The following is a 14,261-nucleotide window of genomic DNA, read 5'->3' as shown; positions in this document are numbered from 1 at the left end:
CCCCTTGAGGACCCCAGTATCAATGATTCCAGTCTTCAGCCAATTTGATTTAGCCACTTGAATGATAGCTGGAAATGACTGAAGGAACTGGATACTGCAAAGGCTATGTGTCCTGACAACGTCTTAGCAATGGTGAAGAAGCTCTAGAACAGGAAGCATCCGAAGAAAGTTGTTCCAGTACAGTGACAACACAGGCATCTACACAACAATGTGAATAATTACCCAGGAATACCCTGTACAAAGAAAAGCACAGCAAACCCAATTTAGGAGATGAGAATGACTGCCTTACTGACCTTGACATCAAGACAGTACCTGACCAAGTGTGGCATCCAGAAGCCTGGGCAAACCTAGAGTCAGTGGGGAATCATGGAGAAAACTCTCCGCTGGTTGGAGTCATACCTAGCACAAAGAAAGATGTTTGTGGTTGTTGAAGGCCAATCATTTACTATCAGGGCATTGCTGCAGGAGTTCCTCAGGATAGTGTCCAGGTCAAACCATTTTCAACTGCCTCATCAATGACCTTGCCATAAGGTCAGAAGTGGGGGTGTTCGCTGATGACTGCAAAATGTTCAGCACCATTTGCGACTCCTCAGATACTGAAGCAGTCCATATCCATATGCAGCAAGATCTGGGCAACACTCGGGCACACACTAACACCCTGACCAAAATGCCACCTGATGCAACTCACACAAGAAATGTATGCGTGTGCTGCGGAGGCCATTTTGGATCTCTAAGGGACACTGGGGTGTGGGGGGGTGATCTAACTGTTGTGTCCCACCGGCTAATGGTTGGGGCAAGCTGGAAATATCACGGGAGAGCCAAGAAATTAGGTTCACGCCTGATTTTTCGCCTCGTGCAATCTTGGCACTGGATATCTGGCAATGTCAGCCTCGTGCTCATTTCTGGCGCGAGGCTGAATAAATTATTTAAATTAAATTTAAATGTATTTTGAATTGAATTAATGAGCCTGGCACCTTATCGTCTGGGCTCACTTGCCTCTGGCCTCACCGGGAGAGGTTCTCCCAGCGAGAATCACAACTGGTCCCCAGCAATGGGGACCAGACGTAATGGCCTTGCTGGTGGAACCGGAGGCGGTTGAGACCCCCCCAGGGAGGTCGGAGGTAAGGGGGCGGTACCCTTTGGGCAGTGCCAGCCTAGCTATTCTCGCCATTACATGCAGCGTCAGTGCCTGAGCTACTGGCAGTGAATGTGAACTGAGTGATGGGGCAGAATTTGCAGCCATGTCACAACAGGGGTGGGGCTGTAAAATGCAGCAAGCCTTTCAAAAATCGAAGGGACCAGAAAATCCCAGGCTTTAAAATTCCATTCATGGTATTCCATCACCTTCACTGTCACCTTGCTCTTGCGCTATTGATAGACAAGTTGCAGTTCTTGAGTTCTGATGAGTGGAGAGGAGGCAGTAAGAAATGCATGCTTACATTCTATGTAGTTTGTATGTCAGAAGGAATTAGGGATGAGGGAGAATTGAAATGAACCAGTCGTACAACACTGTACTCAGCAAGAGAGGGTGAAGAGTGTCAGTGAGTCATGCAATCTGTTTAGATGATGTGGCTGTCATGATTGACCAGCTGCCAGTGTGTGTGAGCTGTACAATGTGAGGCTTGCAATAGTGCTAAGTGGCAAGGTGATGGATAACATATTAGATATGAGTCCTGTTTGACAGGGATTGAATGATGTGGATGTGGTGAATTGAACAGTGGTTGAGGCTAGTGGTGCAGATGGTAAAATATGGCATTTGTGATGAATTTACTGATATGGTCCACTTGTGGGATAACAACTTTTTTAGCATTGCATCCAGGTTCTTGGTGCTTAAAACATGGCATTTGCCTCTGGAGCTAACTGTTCCCACTGTCTTCTCACTGTGTGTATGGAGGGCATCCTGTTCCCTGAGGTTGCAGGATGTCTCTCCTCCTTTCCAACTCCTCTGCCAAGCCCTCCAGCACATTATCCAAAAGCCCAGGGCCTGCTCCCTCAAATGTTCCTTGGTCAGATTCAATTCCAGCATCGGGCTCTTAGAAAGACATCTTACTAACGATATTGATGCTTGCAGCCAATGTACAGTGCAGGAAGCTCTGACTACATGCAGAAATTATTACAGTTTGCAGCTAGCACCTAGTTGGCATACTTTCTGCATTTCACTTATGCATCTTGATCCCTACACTTGTTTAGGGGACTAAGTAGTCTACAGCCAGTCTTTTGTTTACTAGCTGTTAAATGTTGCTACCTCCTATATAGATAAATGTGATGATTGATTTCTCAGGTGCATCTATTTGTCAGTTATTAACCACATTGGATTGATTGGGTTCTTTCAGATACTTCTGATTTGCCTAATAATTGATGCCAAGTTCCTAGTATTCAGTTGCAGCAGCCAATTTGAGAACAATTTCTGTCCTAAAAGCTGTTCTTGAGCAAAGAGAGACATTATGCTGAACAAGTTAATCTCAGTTGGCCTCAATGGGGCTAGAAGGGGGAAAATTGAACTAATGTCCTTCCCATCTTTGGACACTCTCCTGTCAGAAAGTACATGTCAGAAGAGGACAGCTGTTGAGCTGGGCTATATTGAATCCCATTGCTCCAGCAGTCTATTGTTGTTTAACATTTAGATTTACACTTAAAGCCAGGATTTTCCAGCCACATTGCCATGGGTATTTTTCAGTCTTGCTGAAAGTCAGTGAACGTTTGGCTGGCCCATCACATCGGCCGTGTCATGTTCCACTACTGCAGGGCCGAAATCTTGGCCTTTTTATTTGGGCAGGATATACCAGTGATTGGACAGTTAACCTGGATCTGTAACCTTGCATGCATCAATACTGTGAGGAAAGGAGCAAAGAAAAAGGAGGAATACTTTGCTTTATATGACTCAGTACTATGCAAAGTGTATATTTACCCACTGACTACTAGCAGGAATCCAATGACAGATTACTTTGTTAGCCATTTGACACCTTCATAATAACCTATGGTGCAGCTGCATTAGAATTTACATATATGCTTTTTCCCACTACGATTCCAATTTCATTGTTTCAATGATTTTATCCCAGAAGCACAACTTTGTGTTTTCAGGTTCGTAAAGGCTTTTGTTTTAATCTCTTGAACCTTATCTCTAATCTCTGTGACACTCCAATGATACCACTTTGTTCAGCCATCTGTACAATTACACATTCATCTGAATTTTTTTCATTTGTTCTGGTTTTAGAAATCAATGATATGCCACCCTCCAAAGACAGAAGTGGCCATATAAAACGGCCAATGAATGCATTTATGGTTTGGGCACGGATTCACAGACCATCATTAGCCAAGGCAAACCCCAATGCTAATAATGCTGAAATTAGTGTCCAACTTGGCCTGGAGTGGAACAAGCTGACTGAAGAACAGAAGAAACCCTACTATGATGAAGCACAAAAGATAAAAGAGAAACACAGGGAAGAATTTCCTGGTGAGTTAAAAGTAGTTAGAATCGTAACAGATTTATTAACCTTAATGAAGATCTGGATATGAAAAGGGGTGGGTTGTACAGGGTCGGGGGGGGGGGGGAATGGGACTGCGGGGTGGGGGTCTTTTGTCCTTTGTACCTGAAAGGTTCCCCACTCAAAAGTCACCCTGATTGACAGACTTGACTTCCGCTGATCTAGTTACAGTAGATCAGATTCCCAAACCTCAGGATGGGTTGGAGCTGGTCTGATCCCAGTAGGTAGTCAGAATCCCAATTCTGGGGATCTTTGTATGGGTGGAGTGCTGTAAAGGCGCTTCTCCCCAAAGCTGTTCCTGCCTCCCTTCAGCTACCAGTTTCCCAAGGCCAACCTCATCAAAATAATTTAATTAGCTGCCAGTCAGCTTCCTAGGAGTGGATTTGTTGCCTTCCTTTTGTCCCACCTCTGTTAAAACTGGAAGTAGTTTGGTTGGAGTTGGGTTTTTACATTTTTTTAAATTTTAGCATCTGCCAAAATTCCATCCCAGCCATTTTTGGTGTTAAAATTCAGCCTGAAGAATTAAAACTTAACTCAATAGGCAGATCCAGTGGTACATAGCTCCTCCAATGTTTATGTAAAAATATTATTAGAAGCAAATCACTTGCCCTTGTTAAGAAAACTTCAAATTTTCCACTGCCGTGAAGAATCTCCATAATTTCCCAGTTGCCATCACTATTAAGGAATGTCACTGCATTGTTTTATATGATGTAACTACATTTCTTTCCACTTAAATAAAATATTGGCTGAAACTTTCTGGCCTTTCCTGTCGAAAGGATCTTCCAGTCCTGCCAACAGCGAATCTGCAGTGACAGACAGTGTGAACAATGGGAAAACCTGTAAACAGTGGCGGAACTGGAAGATCCTGTTGCCAGCCAATGGCGAGCTGCCTCCACTGCCACAAAACACGCCACAGAGTGGATGGGAAGTCCCGCCTGTCATTAAAAAAAAATCAGTCAATAAATTAACTTTTGGCAGAGATACATTGGATCCTTTGCTCCACCAGAAATGCTGAGAAAAATAAGTGAATAATGAGTTACATCAGATGATGGTCAGCCCTTGCACAGTGGCTAATGCATTTAGAACATAGAGCTATAGAAAAGTTACAGCACAGAAGGAGGCCATTCAGCCCATCTTGTCCATGCCTGCCCAAGGACACTTGCCCCAAATATTTATAGGTTTGAACCCCATATGAGGCTTTGTACCTGTAGTCAAGGCTGAAGCTCAAGTCCAATATTGAGGTAGTGCTCAGCCTATGGTCATTCCAAGTGTGGCTACCTTAGGACATTTTATTGCAATAAAGGTGCTACATAAATCCAAGTTGTTGTTGTAGGCAGCATTCTGATGAAACACTAAAGGGAGTTCCTGTTTACCTTTCCCTGAGGATATTAAAAGGGAACATTGTAGGATCAATATTCTAGAAAAGTGGCATCAAAAAGCCCAGACTGAAACAGATTCATTATATTAACTTATACACCTGCAAATGCCATGGAATGGAATTATATGGAATGATGCTGAACTCCATTTCTATTGCCAACTGCCAAGTTGTCTTGAAGAAACTGTTTCTTACCACTATAACATTGCAACACACACGGTTCTTGCAATCTCCAGCTCCTCAGCCTGCCCTTGAATGTTATCCATTTTCTGAGGAGAAAAGACAGAATGCCCCTGCTCGGTCTTGGGTGCATAATTTTCTGGGCCCCAATCCAACCTAACACTCAGTAAGTGAATAAATGATGTTTCTTTTCTCAAATTGTCAAATAATATATTTTGTGTGAGTCTGTTGTAGTTTGGCATCTGAATTGGTACAAATTTCATATTACACTGTCAATTACTATGTTAATTTGACTCTTTAGGATGGGTATACCAGCCACGACCAGGGAAAAAAAAACGCTTTGCATTGGGTGTTCCTTCAAATGTCTTTCCTGGAAGTGGTCAGAATATTGTTTCAACAACTCCAGCAACCATTTACCCCTATCGGCCTGCCACCTACTCGGTGGTCATTCCAAATTTACAGACTAATGTTAGCCGTCCATCAGTTATAGGTAAGTTGTGAAATGTATAATTGTCATGTTGAACAGTGAAGTATAACACATCTATTATGTAATTAAAATGCTGTGTGAGCTTCAGATTTTAATGGTACCAGTACAGATGGCACTATAAGTATAACAAAACACATTCTGAATAGTGGGGTGGCACTATATTTTGCACAGTAGCCCTCCACTGCCTTGATGACTCCAAAACCATTCCTTGGACACAAAATCACTATAAAGGGACCACAAATCCATGGTATGGACACAGGTATGGTAACTATATTTTAAATGTTGAACATGTCACAAATGCAATTCAAGAGGCCTAAAAAGGATATGGCTACATGTCCACGGAAACTGAATCCTTCTCGAAGGCATAGCTGAAGAAAATAAATAAATGACTGTCTGCACCCCACCCTGAAACAAAACTCATCTGCAATTTTCCTGCCACACCACCGAGGCCTAAATAGCCAGTTGGCATGCCTCTCTTTCTCTGAGGCAAATTCTTTCTTTTCCACTCCCACAGATCACTTCTTCAACTTCCTCCCACACCCCAACCCAACTAACCTATCAGTACCCACCCTACCCCAGCTTCTAACTGAGGTCAAACTTATTCACCACTATCCCTATCATTGCTACTGATGGCTAAAGAGATTTCCAACCCTCCCAAAACTTCTCCTGCCCCTTTTCTTAACTTTATCTATTCTTCTTTGCGTTTTTTAATTTTCATGTAATTTATTTATTAATTATTTCCATCTCCCTCTTGACCCTCTATTTGCACTTATCTTCTCCGCGTTCCTTTCCTCCACTTCGCACTTCTCCATCACTCCCTACTCACCCTCCCCACTCTTCTTGCTCTCCTCCTGTCTCCTTATCTTCCACCTATTTCTGCCCTACTGTTCCCCGATTCCTGTCCTCCTCTCACTCTCTCCATTCCTCCAAATTAAAATTCGCCTTGCACCCGCTACGTTTGCCAGAGGGAGAATGCCAGAGGCTCATTGGAAATTGGATCTCAGATCTCACATTCACAAAATCAGCAAGCTGCGCTTGCCAACTGGATGGTCTGATACAGTTTGTCAGACGAGGAATAGAAAATTCAGCCAGCCCCAGCTCAGAGATAAGTCCTGGGAAAGGTGAAGGTGAACAGGTGAAGGGGGTCAGCAGCAACCCATGGAATTGTTACAGAGACACGAAGATAGGAGAGATCTCATCCTAGCTTCAAATTAAGGTGCATTAAAAAATGAGAAGTTACAAGTTTCTCAACAGCCTCCAGTAGTTCCTCTCAATAATGATGAACAGGCTACTGGAAACCTGGAAAAACTGAGCAGAATGTGTAGCACTTTATTGCACTGAAGGTCTTGGTGCAAGATGTGGAGAGCAGGAGAGATATCATCTATTCACAGGAGCCAGGAGGCCATCCAGACAATCTTGCAAAAGCAGTGGGATCAATATAGTCAGGGGCAATGCTCCCTCTAGGCCGTGTGAGTGTAAGATCATGTAGCAATGAGGAATGTGCCATGTAAGGAACAAACCTGTCATGCACAAACAACGTTCCCTTTAAGATGCACACACGCATGACCAGTTGGAAATCTTAAAGAGACCACACAGTGCAACAGTCTGTGCACGTCCAAGGGAAATTAGAGGAACATTGACCAGGTCCAGAAGAAAGCATCACAAGGAGTTCAGTGATGTCAGACAGTGGTCAAGGGCACTAGACTCTCACTGCTCAGTACACCACGCCTTCAACACTCTCTGACCAACAATCGCTATCATCTCTATTAACAAGTTTGACTCATACCTCACATTCGTAGATTTGTCACATACTTGCTGTAACATGCTCTTACCCACATAGAGGAGATGGTGCTTGCCATCGTTGGAACAATCAACTGAGAATAAGTCAATGGCAGGACTGAAACCATCGAAGATGATGATGTGCTGACACTTACCATAATATTAGAGAGATTGTGGTCGTGTACTCCAGTAGTAGATATAATATGGTGCACTCAGTACTTCGTGGGTCACCTGATCTGGGGGTTGAAGGTCAGATAGCACATGTAAGTGTAAGCTGGAACCAGATGTTCTTAATAAAATTAGTTTGCAATAATGATATTGGTCATCCTGCAACATAAAAACAAGACTTGTGGGGGGGGCATTTTCCCCCCCAAAACGAAGTGCCCAATGGGCGGGAATACGGGTGTTTTACCGTCTGTTTTTTGGGCAAGCATAGTGACATATATTTCTGGCACTCGGTGCATCACAGAGTCTGTCCCAAGATTTATGCCAATTGTTGGGGGGTGGGGGGAGCCGAATCCCACCTGAAAGGCCAGTGTCAGACTGGAGAGGGTGCTAGTGTCCTTGCGCCAATCTCCCAATATAATGGGAGATCAGTTGACAAGCGTTTCACTCCACCCCCCCCCCCGCCCCTCCCCCCAACATTATTGGCCTCCTAGTCACTGACCTACCTCCCTATTGCTGGTCCCAACCTCCCCCACCCCTCCACCCAATGCCTGACCTGGCCTCTAACCACCGTATCTGGCCTCCCGATGGCTACCTCCCACATCCCTGATTGCCAGCCTTTGAACCTCCCAGCCCTTTTTCTGATGGCCAGCCTCTGAAAACCACCCTCCCCCGATCCCCAATGGCTGAACTCTGAGTGCCGGCCCCGCCAGCAACCGCCACTCCCAATGCAGAGTCCCCTCCTTTTCCCCCCCCTCTTACCTCCCCCCAATCCCAGTTTGGCTCCTTCCACGTCTGGCTCTGCCCCTCAGGCCCCACCCCCTTGGCATTTTCCAGTGCCCGCTGGCCTGTGCCAGGGTGCCAGGCTGGCAGTGCCAGGGTTGAGTTTTGGGCTCACTAAAGAGAGACAGAGCAGCTTCTGCATATGGTAATCTGATTACTCTATAAAACATGGGCTGGAAAGGTAGCAACTGGCCGGATGCCGGTCACAAATGCCGTTATTTTCTCCCTGCTTAAATTTCTCGGCCCGCTGTGCAACCCAAGCAATGCAGCAGGCCGGGAAAATCATACCCATGATGTTTGAAGTGAACTAAATGTAACAATGGAGATCTGAAATCACTGACAGAGCTCAGTTTGGAGGGCAATCTTTCAGAAAACTGCAGTACTTCAGCCTGTACCTCACATCAACGGGCAACGATAAGAAAGACCTGCAGGAAGTTTTCCATTTTTCTTCGTAAGACCATAAGACATAGGAGCAGAATTAGGCCAGTAGGTCCATTGAGTCTACTCCACCATTCAATCATGGCTGATACTTTTCTCATCCCCATTCTCCTGCCTTTTCCCCATAACCCCTGATCCCATTATTAATCAAGAACCTATCTATTTCTGTCTTAAAGACACTCAATGACTTGGCCTCCACAGCCTTCTGCAGCAAAGTTCCACAGATTCACCACTCTCTGGCTGAAGAAATTCCTTCTCATCTTGTGCCCTCTGGTTCTAGTTTTTCCTACTAGTGGAAACATCCTTTCCATGTCCACTCTATCCAGGCCTTGCAGTATCCTGAAAGTTTCAATAAGATCCCCCATCATCCTTCTAAACTCCAACGAGTATAGACCCAGAGTCCTCAACCGTTCCTCATATGACAAGCTCTTCATTCCAGGGATCATTTATGTGAACCACCTCTAGACCCTTTCCAAGGCCAGCACATCCTTCCTTAGATACAGGGCCCAAAACTGCTCACAATACTCCAAATGGGGTCTGACCAGAGCCTTATACAGCCACAGAAGTACATCCCTGCTCTTGTATTCTAACCCTCTCGACTTGAATGCTAACATCGCATTTGCCTTCCTAACTGCCGACTGAACCTGTACGTTAACCTCAAGAGAATCTTGAACAAGGACCCCCCCAAGTCCCTTTATGTTTCTGATTTCCTAAGCATGGTCCCATTTAGAAAATAGTCTATGCCTCCATTCCTCCTTCCAAAGTGCATAACCTTACACTTTTCCACATTGTATTCCATTTGCCACTACTTTGCCCACTGTCCACCCTGTCCAAATCTTTCTGCAGCCCCCCTCCTTCCTCAAAACTACCTGTCCCTCTACATATCTTTGTATCATCTACAAACTTAGCAGCAGTGCCTTCAGTTCCTTCTTCCAAATCATTAATATATATTGTGAAAAGTTGTGGTTCCAGCACTGACCCCTGAGGCACACCACTAGTCACCGGCTGCCATCCTGAAGAAAGCCCCTTTATCCCCACTCTCTGCCTTTTGCCAGTCAGCCAATCCTCTATCCATGCCAGGATCTTACCCTTAACACCATGGGCTCTTAACTGATTTAACAGCCTCCTATGCGGCACCTTGTCAAATGCCTTTTGGAAATCTAAATAAATCACGTCCACTGGTTCTTCTTTATCTAACTTCCTTGTTACCTCCTCAAAGAACTCTAACAGATTTGTCACTCATGACCTCCCCTTGACGAAACCGTGCTGACTCCGTTCTAGTTTATCATGCACTTCCAAGTACTCTGCGATCTCATCTTTAATAATGGACTCTAAAATCTTGCCAATGACCTAAGTCAGGCTAACTGGCCTTTAATTTCCCCCCTGCTGCCTCCCTCCCTTCTTAAACAGCTGTGTTACATTAGCTACTTTCCAGTCCTCTGAGACCCTCCCTGCCTCCAATGATTCCTGAAAGATCACCATCAATACCTCCACAATTTCCTCAGCTATCTCTTTTAGAACCTTGGGGTGTATTCCATCCGGTCCAAGTGACCTATCCACCTTCAGACCTTTCAGTTTCCCCAGAACCTTCTCCTTAGTGATGGCCACTACACTCACCTGTGCCCCCTGATTCTCCTGGAGCTCTGGCATCCCACTGGTGTCTTCCACCGTGAAGACTGATGTGAAGTAACTATTCCGTTCCTCTGCCATTTCTTTGTTTCCTATTATTATTTCTCCAGCCTCTTTTTCCTGTGGTCCAATGTCTATTTTTGCCTCTCTCTCACCTTTTATATATTGAAAAAAATAAGTAGTAGTTGTAGTCCCCATGTAGTTGGGGAAGAAGCTCTAGATGTTTATAACATATTCACATTTGAAAATGATGATAAACGAAATGATTTGAAAGAACTAATGGGAACATTCAAAGTTTAAGATAGATAAGATAATTTAGCGTGGCCAATGCACCTAACCAGCATGTCCTTTGGACTGTGGGAGAAAACGGAGCACCCAGAGGAAACCCACACAGACATGGGGAGAATGTGCAAACACCGCACAGAACAGTGACCCAAGCTGGGAATTGAACCCGGGTCCCTAGCGCTGTGAGGCAGCAGTGCTAACCACTGTGCCACCATGCTGCCCATTTACTGCAACATGCATCACATATGAAAGGTTCAATTTTTTTACATGCACACAAGGCAGTGACAACATTAGTCAATAAATAACTGAGTTGAGAAAACGAGCTATATTGTGTGAATTTGGAGAGCTTGAAGAATGAATCATCCGAGATAGAATAATGCATTATCACAAAAGATCTCCTGAGAGAATGGCTTTTGCGGGAAGTGGATATCATGCTGGAAAAAGCAGTAAATATCTGTATAGTGGCAGACAAAAAATGCGAGCTTAAACAGATGACAGAATTGCCTCTGTTCTTCAAGCTCTCCAAATTCACTCGTTTTCTTAACTCAGTTATTTATTGACTCATGTTATCAGTGCCTTGTGTGCATGTAAAAAAATTTAACCTTGCATAAGTGGTGCATGTTCCAGTAATTGGGCAGCACGGTGGCACAATGGTTAGCACTGCTGCCTCACACAGTCAAATAGCTAAATGCAGTTGAACAGAAACAGTGCTGGGGAGAAACAAATCGACAGCTTGAAGGTAAAAAGAATAGAAAATTAAAATGCAGTTGATGCAGAACAGAGCATTTACCATGTAATTGTCCAGAAAGCAGTGTAAAAACTGTGATAAACAAAACTCTTTGCTAAGATGTGTAAAATGAAAAAAGTGCACACGATTGCAGGTGATGATGCAGGCAATGAATCTGAACTTTTCATTGGTGTGCTAACAGTAGAGTTGAAAGAAGGTGAATGGAAGATTGATTTATCAATTGCCAACATGATGGTGAATTTCAAGCTTCATGCAGGTGCACAAGGAAATGTCCTTCCCAGAAGCCTGTAACGTAAGATAAGTAAAGGAAAACAGCTAACTAAAACAAAGTGAGACTGTTAACTTATACTGGTGATGAAACTGCTATAGAAGGCCAATGCACATTTGAAGTAAACTACAAAAAAAGTCTCAAGCACTTCATTTATCATGGTGAAATATGATGAAACATTCTTAGACTCAAAAGTTTGTGAATAATGACTGTAATCTCTGATGACATCCCGAGTGAGTACAAAGATATATATGTTCAAGAGGATTGGTTGCCTAAAGGGAGAACATATCATCAAGATTGACGGAACCTTGATATCTAAAATACATGCAGGAGAAGAGTTCGAGCTGTAATATATTGGCCTGGAATGGGAGGACAAATTGGGGAAATGGTGAATGTGTGGTGCAGTGTGCTAAAAATACACTAAGTCACAGCAAAAAGAACCACTTCAACCACAGTGTTCCAGAAAGGCCCTGGCAGAGAATTGGCATGGATTTGTTCACGTTCTATAACAATAAGTACCTACTATCAGATTATTACTCAAAAGTTTTTTGAGTCTGTGCTGCAGAGAAAGGATAGTAAGAACATCACTGTATTAAAACACTTAAAATGAACTTTTGCTTGCCATGGCATATCTGAAGTGCTTTTCTCAGACAACAGTGCACAATTCCCACTGAGTTTCACAAATTTGCACAGGATTGGGAGATTTGCCATGTTACATCTAGTCCCAAATATCCATAATCCAATGGAATGATGAAAAAAACCTGTGGGTGAAGACAAAGGTGGATGGAAGAGACCCCTATTTGGACATGTTGGATTTCAGGAATACTCCATTAGAGGGCTTTGGATCACCTCTAGCCCAGATCTTGATGGGGAGAAGACTAAGAACGAAGCTTTCAACTTCATCCCAGTTGTTATTTCCACAGTTAGTGAGGGACAACTTGCAGGACCTGTTCAAACAGAGACAGCAGAAACAGCACTTTGATCAAGGAGCCCAAACCTCTGTCTGAACTGAACACGGGAGAGATGGTAAGGATTCAGCAGGATGGGATCTGGAATCCTGTTGTTGCCACAGGAATCACAGGAGAACTAAGATGTTCCATAGTGTAGACACCAAACAGACAATAGTACAAGAGAAACTGGAAATTCCTATGGAAACCAAATGAAATGCGATCCTACTCTGAACCAGAATGTGTAGCAGAAGATCGAGAACCAGAATCCACCAGTGAAGTAATAGCTAACCAAAGGTTGAAAATCCTGAAAGCTTTCTAAGTAGTGAAAGTGATGAAGCAGGCCCCTTATCCTTCAAAATCATCTCTGTTACCATTCAGAACATCCAGTGGGAGAATTGTGAAAAAAACCAGAGATACAGAAATGAGTAAAAGACGTATTGGTCAAAACAGAGTGTGAAAGACTAGATAAGAGACTTTGTGTACTTGAGTAGGCTATAATCTCAGTCTATTTTGTTTTGACAGAAACAAATTTGAAGTGTTTCTGCCTTTTGAAAAAAAGGGAAATGTCATATTAGAGTGATTGCGGTTGTGTCACTCCAGTATTAGATATAATATGATACACTCAGTACTTCATTGAGTCACCTGACATGGGGGTCAGATAGCATATATAAATGTAAGTTGGAACCAGGCTGCAAGCCTGCAATGTGCGCACATATTCTGTTCTTAATAAAGTTAGTTTACAATAATAATATTGGTCATCCTGCAACATGAAAACGAGATGATACCTAGTCTTCCTTCTCACATCCCAATTCCCCCTCATCCAACAGTCTTTTCTGATTTACAAGATGCAGATGGAGTAAGCTTACTTACCTCACTGATGAAATAGAGAGAAAACCTACTGTTTTCTCCCCCATTCGACACTTTGAATTTTTTTGGAGAAAATTCTGCCCAATATCTGAGTCACCTGCAGTAGAACTCATGTGCAAGGTTGCACATGAATTCTATATTATCCTTGACATCTATATTATAAGTTTCTTGCCCAGGCTGCGGGACACTCATACCGGTACCTCACCATGTGCAGACCCCATTTTACACCTTTAAAGAATGCACACTGTTAGTAAATGAGGTGGTGTCTGTGAGTGAGAGCAAATGACAGTGTTTCTTCTTCATCACTGCTTTCTTGCTCTTCACCTTCTCTTCCACCACTGCCTGGCCAGGTGGTTGGTAGTTCTTGGATATCTGAAAGGCGAATGATACAAGGGTAGGGTTATGATACAAAAGCAGAAAATGCTGGAAAATCTCAGCAGGTCTGACAGCATCTGTGGGCTGCAGGGTGCCATCCCTTTCTGGGCGCGAGGCTGATTTCACCGACAAAACAGGGAAGCTCACAAGAGGTGAGAAACTGGGTGTGAACCCGATTTTTTTTGTCTTTCGCCCTATCTTACCAGCTCACCACGCCGATCGACTGGAGTAGTGAGCCGGTAAGATCACGCCCAAGGAGTTTGATGGAGTGGCCTGCAGAAAAAGGCTGATGACTATGAACAATGAAATATTTGATGCATTGGTAACCCTGTCAGGAAGCTTATGCTCAATATCAATGAACTTTGAGCTGTTGTCCAACCTCGCACAGAACATTGGACAGAGCTTGGAATCCATCTCCTCCAGCATGGAGGCAGTGGTCAACTTCAT

The 14,261-nt window shown here is 43.7% G+C and overlaps 1 protein-coding gene across 1 annotated transcript in view; it reads left to right on the top strand.

The window, feature by feature from the left end:
* Positions 1-14,261, top strand: part of LOC144505365 (transcription factor SOX-30-like) — a 59,610-nt gene that overhangs the window by 27,603 nt on the left and 17,746 nt on the right. Inside the window, exons 4-6 of the mRNA XM_078231485.1 lie at positions 3,215-3,454; positions 5,342-5,530; positions 11,488-11,610. Coding sequence (XP_078087611.1) covers positions 3,215-3,454; positions 5,342-5,530; positions 11,488-11,610 — 552 coding nt within the window. The remainder of the gene's footprint in view (positions 1-3,214; positions 3,455-5,341; positions 5,531-11,487; positions 11,611-14,261) is intronic.

Source organism: Mustelus asterias, chromosome 16 (assembly GCF_964213995.1).
Source record: "Mustelus asterias chromosome 16, sMusAst1.hap1.1, whole genome shotgun sequence".
NCBI classification, from domain to species: domain Eukaryota; kingdom Metazoa; phylum Chordata; class Chondrichthyes; order Carcharhiniformes; family Triakidae; genus Mustelus; species Mustelus asterias.
This window is presented reverse-complemented; position numbering and strand designations above follow the sequence as displayed.